Source organism: Triticum aestivum, chromosome 5B (genome assembly GCF_018294505.1).
Source record: "Triticum aestivum cultivar Chinese Spring chromosome 5B, IWGSC CS RefSeq v2.1, whole genome shotgun sequence".
Taxonomy (NCBI): domain Eukaryota; kingdom Viridiplantae; phylum Streptophyta; class Magnoliopsida; order Poales; family Poaceae; genus Triticum; species Triticum aestivum.
Window position 1 is genome coordinate 329,115,307 of NC_057807.1, and position 9,970 is coordinate 329,125,276.

At 45.8% G+C, this 9,970-nt stretch overlaps 1 protein-coding gene across 5 annotated transcripts; it reads right to left on the minus strand.

Annotated features, from left to right (window-relative positions):
- Positions 1 to 324: 324 nt before the first annotated feature.
- Positions 325 to 7,968, minus strand: LOC123111680 (lipid phosphate phosphatase 2). 5 transcript variants are annotated; one of them, XM_044532521.1, is made up of 8 exons: positions 7,729 to 7,968; positions 3,557 to 3,778; positions 3,377 to 3,464; positions 3,191 to 3,300; positions 2,964 to 3,057; positions 1,024 to 1,212; positions 857 to 916; positions 325 to 779 (listed from the first exon to the last, which is right to left on the minus strand). In XM_044532521.1, exons 2-8 carry the CDS (start codon positions 3,770 to 3,772, stop codon positions 598 to 600), a joined length of 939 nt encoding a protein of 312 aa, XP_044388456.1. In that variant the 5' UTR covers positions 3,773 to 3,778; positions 7,729 to 7,968; the 3' UTR covers positions 325 to 597. The 5 variants fall into 5 exon arrangements, with proteins under 5 accessions (XP_044388456.1, XP_044388458.1, XP_044388460.1 ...); XM_044532523.1 differs by lacking the exon at positions 7,729 to 7,968 and adding an exon at positions 7,377 to 7,679; XM_044532525.1 differs by lacking the exon at positions 7,729 to 7,968 and adding an exon at positions 7,151 to 7,379.
- Between the last annotated feature and the right edge of the window lie 2,002 nt (positions 7,969 to 9,970).

A 9,970-nucleotide genomic window follows, 5' to 3' on the forward strand; every position in this document is an offset into this window, starting at 1 on the left:
AAGGTACTCGCTTGCCAAAAAAAATATATAAAAAGAACACCAAGGCACACACTCGAGTTGAATATAATGTCATCCATGTGAACTGAATGTGGTTCCAGGCCCTACTTCTTAAGAACAACATGTAATGGAACTTTACCCGATTACAGCTTTGCAATGTGGTTCGACCAGCTTAGCAGCCAGCAAGTCTTTGCTTCTGGCTTCATCACCGTGCAGACAACCAAACTTCAGACTTCGCGTAGCAAGTCAACTATGTATACATACTGCTTGCTCAAGAGCAAGAAGATCAACAACCATCCTCAGGGGCTCAGGGGGCAGAGAGAGCAAGAAATAATGCAACATGTTCACCGGCGTGGACGACAAAGCACTCCACTAGGTAATGTACAGCTGATCCTTACGAGGCTAACTATCCAGTTAACACAAACCAAACCTCTATTAAACACTGAAAACCCATACAGAGGTTCACGAAACGACAGCTCTACAATACACCAAACTGTGCAGGAGAAAACAGCTCTGCCCTGCCATGTGCGTCGAAAACAAGCCCATGAGGAAGGTCAGGACGATCATGGTACTTCAGGTAGTCGTCTGATCCAGTCCTCCTTAGTTTCCGTATCTCCTGCCAGACTCCATGGTGTCAAGAATAGGACTCGTGTCTCTTAGGGCGATCCCGCCCTGACCTTCCCCTTCTTCAGTCTCCGTGGGTGGTCGCAAGCTGAAGGAGTTTGCAATGCCACTGTTGCGTGCCTCGGCTAGCTGGAGCGTGTATGCATGAGGCCACAGTCCTGCAATGCAAATTGCTACTGTTATCACTGCAAAACATGGAAAGTCGATAGGTGATAAAACAGGTAAAAGGGGGCACCATCTGCATCATAAGGATATGGGAAAAATTGCAGGTAACAAAATGAAGCCACTGTGAGACCTGCAAAGGGAACAGGGAACAACAGAAAAAGAAAATAATTATATGCATATTTAGAAAAATATAGAAGGTCACCTATATGAATTTACAGAACTACGAAAATGGCAAACCTAGAACAGCTCCTGCAACCACATCTTGCCAGTGATGCCAGTAGTCATCCACTCGAGAAACAGCAACAAGTGCAGCAGTAAGTAGAGGCAGAACAATAATACAAAGCTTTGCAATATGACCTTTACGGTCAAAAACTGCGATTTTCCCAGTCAAGTACCACGTAAGGAAGCCTAGGCCGGCAAAAGACCCTGGAATAGATTAACACAAGGTGAAAGAGAACACAGTTATTAGATGATCAAACCATGACCTATTTGACAGAATTGTAACAGCACTGCCATAGATGCTAGATGTGCCTAATGAAAGACTGCGCCTTGACGTACCCGACCTCAGATATTGAATTGGCCTAAAAACTTTTTCACTCCCACAGGAAGTGCCCATCCGCAATACAGAGGTTTGCCGCTCCGAATTGCGCTGAATCGAGAAATCCTGCAAAACGTACAGCTTCGGCCCTCACGCCCCTTTCCTGTTTCCCCCGCTCGAACAGATAAGGAGAAAACGCAGAGCGGGCGGCGGCGCCGGACCTCGCCGGCGTCCAGGCATGTTCCCTCTCCGGCCCCCTCCTCCTACATCTCCCCCGTCCCCGTCTGTTCCTCGTCCTCCCAGTTCGCCCTTCCTCCCCATCTCCGTCGGTCCTCCTCCTACCAGGTTGCGGTTGCCTCCCCCATCCCCGGTCGCTGCTCCTCCCTGGATGCGCCGACGACCTTCTCCCTTCCCTGCCCGGCGCGTCGCCAGCACCCTCTCCATTCGCTGCCGCCTGGGTCATGCCTCCTGGTTCTGGCATCGTCCCTGGATGCGTCGGCGTCGCTCGTCTGGCTGGATGAACGGCCGCCCCATGGCCCGCTCTGAACCCTCAATCTCTCAATCTCTCTTGTAGGTGATGGTCGTACATCCACCAGAACATCACTAGTACAGCCGCCCCATGGCACTCCCTTGCCTTTGTCCTAAAATATCTCTGGTTATCTCACTGAACCAGAGATAGTTGTATGTTCAGATTCATGTGTATGCACGAATTTGATGTTTCATATGTATGGTCAGATTCATCATATGTATATGGATAAATTTGATGTTTCATGTGTATAGTCAGATTCATATGTATATTCGATGCAAAAAAAAAAGATTCATATGTATATGGACGAATTTGGGGTTTTATGTGTATGGTCTGATTCTTGTATGAAAGCATATTCACACTCATGTAAATATGCAATTTCAATACCGAGTCATCCAAACATGATTTGGTATTGAAACCTCACTAGCATTTCATAAGCCAATTCAGTGACCAACCAAACAGATGAATTCGTATTCATGCCGATTTCAGTTTCCTTGTTGAATTGGTATTCCAACCAATTCAATACGGAGCCCTCCAATACAGACATCCAAACGCAGCGTTAGAAGAAATGCTTCTGCCTGGACTTGCATTTCACCATACCCTTGAGACAAGGCTAAGGCTAGGCCAATTTTGTGGGGTCTCTAATCAAACACATGACTGATGTGCATTGTCTAATCAAACTACTTCACACAACTACTCCTACACTAAGCAGCAACCAAGCATCTAAACTGGAAGGCGGCACACCACTGCACTTTCGTGCCTGCCACTTCCTGGTTCACTGACATCACACCAAAGTAGCCAATGCACCAGGCTGTCTCATGCCCAATTGTGGCCTAGCCACCTGTCAGAGCTCCCCTGGCTCCATGACTGCCAGAAGCAGCCCAACCCAGGTCCCAGCACGGACTGTGTCATAAGGATTATCACAAGGGTGTAAAAAATGACTTCAAGTATGTAATGGAGTTTTAAAGAAAGAATGCCTCAGGCATAGCTGAGCAACAAATGCCTGACAGCAATAACCCCTCATACAACCGGGAAAATATATAGGCTAGAATATAACTCTAACATTACCAAAAGAAATATTAGGTATTATTAAGTATTCATGTCATTACTTACATGATGAGTGTCCACTTGGGAAGCTCTTGTGACCTTCTTTGATGACACTCTTCTCTCCATGGCACAGAACGCCAGTAGTGACATTATCATAAAGCTGAAAACAGAGTCCTTCGATGAGTTTTGGTCAATTTGGACTCCATACATGATAAGAGCAATTGAACAGTGGGCAGGTCAACAAAGATGAACTTGTGGCTGGAAAAAGTGGAGTTCCCGGCTAGTAATCTTACATCCTTTCCATCTGGGAAACAGCGCCAGAAGAAATCAGGACGTGGTCGGCCAACTCCATCCTTAATTGCATCAGTAATCACCGCAGTTATGAGCACCGAATAAAGAATACCTACAAAAATATATGTGTTTCATTATTTCTTGTACATACAATATAAACATATTCATGACCAAGAATATGTAAATACCCAGTATGCCATGGTGCAAATCATAGATATTCTTCTTCTTGAAGTAAATTCCACCAAAGATGACACATGGCAAGACAATTCCAATGAGCTGCAAATCAGTTGAGTTACAAAATTGGAAGTATCTTTTGAATGGCACACAAAATGTGATGCAAGTTCAAAATTAGCAGCACAAGAACACACCGGAACAGCCCAAAAGGGCACAGTATTGCCCTTTAATGGATATCTCAAGTCAGTCATCATGTCCTTCCCAATGAAGCGGTGAAAAGGCTCAATTATATTCAACAGTCCATCTATGACAGCAAGGAGGAGAAGTATTATCCAGTCATACATGTGGAGTCTAGCCACTTTGGCTCCATGGGACTTTATAGTGTAACATCCTAACTGGATATCCGCCATTATGTCCTATATAAAACAAAGGGAGCAAGACAAATAATTGGTCAGTAAAGTTGCAATAATTACAAGATAGACTGGATGTAATGCAGCTATGATTAATGAAATAGAAGATAAAAAATAAAAAAGAATTAATAACAAAAACAGGAGCACAAATACTTGCAATTGTAGCATTCCAAATGAAGACAGTGTTACTCTGTTTGACTGACTTTTTGTAGATAATTATCTATCCCTTTATTTCGTCAGTTTAATCAAAGCAAATAGTGCTCCTGCAATTCCAAATAAGTTGCGAGCTTGACTGGAAAATGATTATATTTATAGGCTATAGTTTCCAATTATCAAACATTAGCGTCTCATATAAAACTAGCAATACTGTAATACTCCCTCCGTAAAGAAATATAAGAGCTTTTAGATCACTAAAGTAATGATCTAAGCGCTCTTATATTTCCTTACAGAGGGAGTACTATTTTACGCATAAACACAGTGATTAAGGAATATCAAATCAAAAACATGACAGCCCAAAGAGCCCACTGTAGCGAGCATGAAAATCCTCGCCCGATCAAATTTGAAGTAATTAAACAATTATGAGAAAGCCGTTATCAGCATGATTTATCACCTGGGCAAAATATGCAGGCTATAACTACAAACCACAATAGATAAAAAGTTTGTTCTCGTAGTAAACATCACAAACCCAAAGGTTCTACCCTAGGAAGCATGAAGACCAAGTCAAATTCCTGACATAGAGCCACTTCAGAGGGCCGGTATAAACAATTCAACATGATTTATCTAGGACTTAGTTATATCAATTTAGAGTGCTGGCTACAACTTGCAAAACATCACATTACACTGAGGCGTGCAGGCATACCATAATGAATATTTCCAGGAAAGTAGCATGTTCCAAAAAAAATCAGTACAAGGTCGGTTAGTCTACTAATATTGATGATCACTAACAAACAATTAAATATCCAACTTATGGAATGTCAACAAAACCCTGAAACCTCTGAGATTTGGGTAAAAATTCACAATAATCAGAAATGTAATTAAATACCAGGAACGTCTAATCTGTTGCTGCCAACTAAACAGTAAGGTTGCATCCCTCCCATTGTAATCATTGTTAAGTCAACAAAACAAGAGTTCAATGTTGATAGGGGCTTGGGACATCCATCGACCTCCAATGAAGGTGATAATTAGAAAATGCTAATCCTAGTCCAGGAATCTGGAGAGCTGACAACATAACAAGTCACCTGCAGAAAAAAAAAAGACAACATAACAAGTCTGGGCAACTAACATAATTATTAAGTTCCAGGATAAGTGGGATGGTGGAAAACTGGCCCTCGCGTCACTCTCTCTAGAGCAACGCGAGGGCGACCCAAACCCTAGCCCCAGCCTCTCGAGAGCAACTCGAAGGCTGGCCCGCGTGGCTCTTGGTAACAGTGGCAGTGAGGTTCCCTCCTGGTGCACCCCTCTTGCAGGGCCAGACACCAGGGCGGCGGCCCTGGAAGGCAGGCTGCGCAAACTGCTCCCTGGTGGCGGCGGTATTGGCTGCTTTGCTTGTCCATGTGGGCAGTGGGTGGTCCTAACAAGGTCGGCACAGTATGACGGTGAAAGCTAGGCCTTTGGGTGTTGCGTCCCTCTTGGGGGCTTCACCGCAGTTCCTCCATCCCCTTTCAGAGTCCCAGGTGACAACCCATGTCCATCTTGTCAGACTTGGCGGCAGCGCGACGCGGCGTTACCCCTCCTGGTATGCCACCAAAGATCCCACCTTCTGGCTGTGGTGTGATGGCTTCTTCGGCAGGCATGGATGGTGACTTGGAGCATCTTCGGTTCGAGGTGATGGTGGCTCCGTTGTGCCGTCTCTTCATGTGACAACATCGGCAGTTGCCCCAGTCCCTTCTGCTCGCTCGCAGGGTCGCGCTCCTCCGTCCGGAGCAAGTTTGATAGAGCATTGCGTCATAGTCCAGTGATTTTATCCAGGGGATGTCGGTTCGCTTGTGGTCGGCTCCTTCTTGTACTTCTCGTTGTGGCTATGCAGCTCCTGTGCTTTTGCTCGGCAGCAAGCTGGCATAATCCAGTAGTGCACTCCTCGTAACGTTTCGAGGCTAGGGGGATGGTGTTCATTCTGTATTGTTTGCTGTGCTCGCTTTGTTTAGCATGGTTTTCTTTGATCTGCTTTGAAAGAGGGTTGCCTCAACACCATGTATCCTTCGGCCTAAAACAGGATGAAAGCCTATTCTCTAAAATATTATCATGTCCCATAGATAACAGATGAAATCAACATCAAGCAGTGATAGCGTTTGACATATAAATTTCACTCTTGATTCTTCTAACCAATAAGGAACTCAGGAGACCATAAATATATTTTAAATCGCTAAGCTCAAATAAGTAGCAGTACAAGTCTACAATTGTGTGAAAGAATATGCAAAACTTAAGATGTCATTCAATTGATAGAAACTAAATGGCTTGGAATTCTTTTAGAGATGTCAGCAGCAACTTACTGGCCCACATCTAAGTTACAAATTATTTCTACTCATAATCCTGTCTTGTTGTATTTATTATTTCATACAATTATTCTCTTTATGTAACTGGTTCCTAAACAGTTGATAGTTTCCTATATGACTTCACATCACAAAAGAATAGAAAGGCCTGCATGATCTATAAAAATATGACAGAAAGGATGAACGCAAACTAGCAATGGAGAAAACGGGGATATTGTAATATAGACTAGAATTGAATCCTGGTATAGACAAGCTACTCTGATCATATTAAGGATTGCAGAAACAAGAAGGGCTTGGTAGGGCTAACATTGCAGTTCTAGTCTTCTAGGAATATATATTCCTGATTTAGGTGCTGGAAATTACTCAAAGTATTAAAATACTTTTCATATGGAAGAAAGCGGAGCTGGAATATTCATATGCAATCACAAAGGTTTGAACATAACAACAATGGTACAGGCAGCATCAGTGTTCTGCTATCAATGTAAATTTTGGCTTTATTTCTTCCATCACTTGAGAAAAGGTTTAAGAATGCAAGATACTATGGAGTAGCCAGAAAATAGTGAAAGGAGACTTTAAATATAACTTGTAAAGATCTGACCGTCAGTATCACCATCACTATACATGAAAGACTGCAAAGATTGAAGTACTAAACACGGTCAAATAAACCGGAACAACATGGGAATTTTCCTTGTACCAAACAACTAAACGAATTTATGGTGAAAATCCAACTAATTGAAGCTGACAAACCCACCCAAGGAGTAAACTGAATCATGTATGAACAAAACAATACTGTGAGCTCTTAGGTACCCTGACAATCAACACACTGTGCGCACCTCGGAAACTCAGAAAACACAGGGCCAATCGCTGGATAGAACTGCGGAAGCCTCACCGTAACCAAAACTCCCAAGTCACAGAACAAATAATGCCGACCCTTGCTTTAGTCCTGAAACAGGCCAGCTTCGAAGCTAATAGCCAAAACTCGTTCGGCTGATTCGACCACTTGACCCTTAAAACACTGGAAACGTTTGGCTCGACGTCGAAATTTTCAAGCCAACTGGCAGTAAAGATTGAATGGGTACGGCCTAGAGCAGCTATCTATCTATTGCTGGTAGTACCTCTTTAAAGATGGTCCGTCGGTGGAGTGGTTGTTTGCCCCCTGCCGCTTGACTCTTAGCCTCTAGGGGACGGCCGTATCAATGTTTGGCACCAAACCCTGTTGACGCGGTTAGCAGGGACCCGATTCTGCGCCCTGCACAGTACGAACCTAACCGAAACCATGGAGCGGGTGGACTGGATTTCTGAAGCAGCAGCACACTCGCAGCGGGGATAATAAACAAGTAGATAGAATAAAGGAAAAGAAGGAGGGGATTCGGGTGGATTGCCCCCGGGTGCAGCGAAGGAAAGACACGATACTCCGGAACAAAAATAAATCCAAACTCGAGGAAGAATCAGGACAGCGTTCCTTACCGACGAGAGAAGGAACCGAGCGGAGTCGGATCTCCAGCGCTCCGCCCTGGAGGATGCCGGGGAGAAGACGGTGTTCCGCGCCGCCGGCGACGGTGGGCCGCGCGACGGATGGATTGCGGGGCTGGAAAAGAAGAAGAGGAGACGAGGGTTGGTGAGGGGATTATTAGTGCTTGCTTTGTCCTTTTGTTTTTGACGAGTATAAAGTCGAGAGGAGAATTTTGCTTTTCAAATGATTTTGAATCTTACTCTACACTGCTGTATATGAAACCGTCTGGTAGTGCTGTGGTGGGCGGCGGTGTGGGCCCAGACAAACGCTTGAGAGTTGAGGCCTGTCCAGATACTCGAGACGACAACCTTTGTTGACTGCTGCTATGGGGCGCGTGCCGCCGTGCGAGAACGACCACAGCAAATGGTTTTAGACTAGCCACAGTGCATACACTATTTAACACTCTTGGACTAGCGTGCCATCGTCGGTAGTAAATCCATTTTTAGATGTTCAGCGTTGGTAAATCTATCATACAGTACTCCCTCCGTCTAGGTGAGTAAGTCATTTTAGGCTGAGCACCGTAACCAAGAAGAAGGGAAAAATGAGAGACATTAATGATTATTTGCTAACTAATAGTATTGCATGCAATGAACTAACCACTGCATGTCGTGTTTGATAGTCCAAGTCATTAAAAGCATGCACACTCTCATTTCTTATTGGTTGATATGTCAAGAAACAACAAACGAGGTAGAAGTTAATGCACCGCGCCTAAGTGTTTTGGGATTATTTGATTTTCGTAAGATGACTTACACACATAGACGGAGGGAGTAGGTTATAGACTCATATTGCATTGGGACATGTGATGTTACAGTAACTAGCTAAGTTATTGTAACTACCTCTCTCCTCATTAATTCATTGTCACATAAGCAAATTTGCTGAGTTGGACTCGATGTTACTGCTGAAGTTACTCCCACTGTGGCTAGTCTTACTACCCATTTTGAATGAATTATCCTCTCTTGTTCTAGATTTGCCACAGCTCTAAGAGCAACTCCAACACATCGTCTCAAACAAACGGTAATTTTCTCCGTTTGGATCCGTTCGGCGAATACCCATGTTCACTTTCGCGTTTGGGTATGCGCTTGCGCCCAACGTTGCCCGACCCATTTTTCAGGTCGCACGAGAAAAACCATAACGCAAACATTTTGAAAAATAAAAATAAAAACATTAATGTCGGTCACAAAGCCCGAGAGTCCACGAGTGTCGTGGTATTCTCGCGACATATGTAAGGGGTGGCTTATCATGGATGGGAACAGGAGTACGTTGTCGGGCTCTAGAAGCGGGAGTGAGCGAGACCTCGAACGCCTACAAGTCTTACTCAGGTTCGTGGATCTCCGTGGAGATAACAACCCTAGTCCTGCTTTGCGGGGTCTCCGCATGATGACTATCGTCAATAGAGTAACTACAAGAGTGCTCCTTGAGCTGTTTCGGCTAGAGGAGGAAGAAAGGCAAGGCTAGCTTTGTCTCATTTCTCTCTATGTGTGTGTAAGCTGACTGGGATTCTGAACCCTTTGCGTGGGTGAGCCTGGGGGTTTATATAGGCCTATCTCCCAGGGGTTCAATGGTAATCCGGCCGGGTGGTAGGCCCCGGCCGTCAATGTTTGTGGAGCCGGGGTTCTCCGCCGGCTGCTGGGGCCCGCCTCTGGTGGGCCCTGCGGACTGCCAAGGAACCGGCCGACAGGTGGGGCCCACCGCCTACGGGGCCCATGGACGGCTCTTCACTGTTGCGTCGTCCGTGCTGGCGAAGGCCGTGTCGGGCACGCCATGGCTACAGTGTCGCGACGGGCGGGTCGGCGGTCGCTTGGCAGCGCTTACTGTAGCCATGCATCCAGGATTCGGGGGAGGCATGGCGTACTGTGGCCATGCCCTAGCTTATCTCTTGGTCGGGCTCAGACTCCGAGGAAGGGGCGGGCCGCCTGTTAGGAGCCGGCCCATGCCCTTGCCGCCTTCTGGGTTGCACCGTCTTCTTGGGGTCCGCCGCCTTCTAGGAGGCGGGCCTCTGGTTCCAGCCGCCTTCTTGGAGTCCGCCGTCTTCTAGGAGGCGGCCCACTGGTTCCGCTTGGCCTGAGAGGCCGGCCTTGCGATCAGTCGGACTGAGGGGCTTGGTCTGCCCCGATGTCTTGAAGTATGGTTAAGTGTTGATGAGGCTACCCGGGGTCTATCCCCCCCCCCGATAGTAGTCTCCGAAGCTGGTGAGGT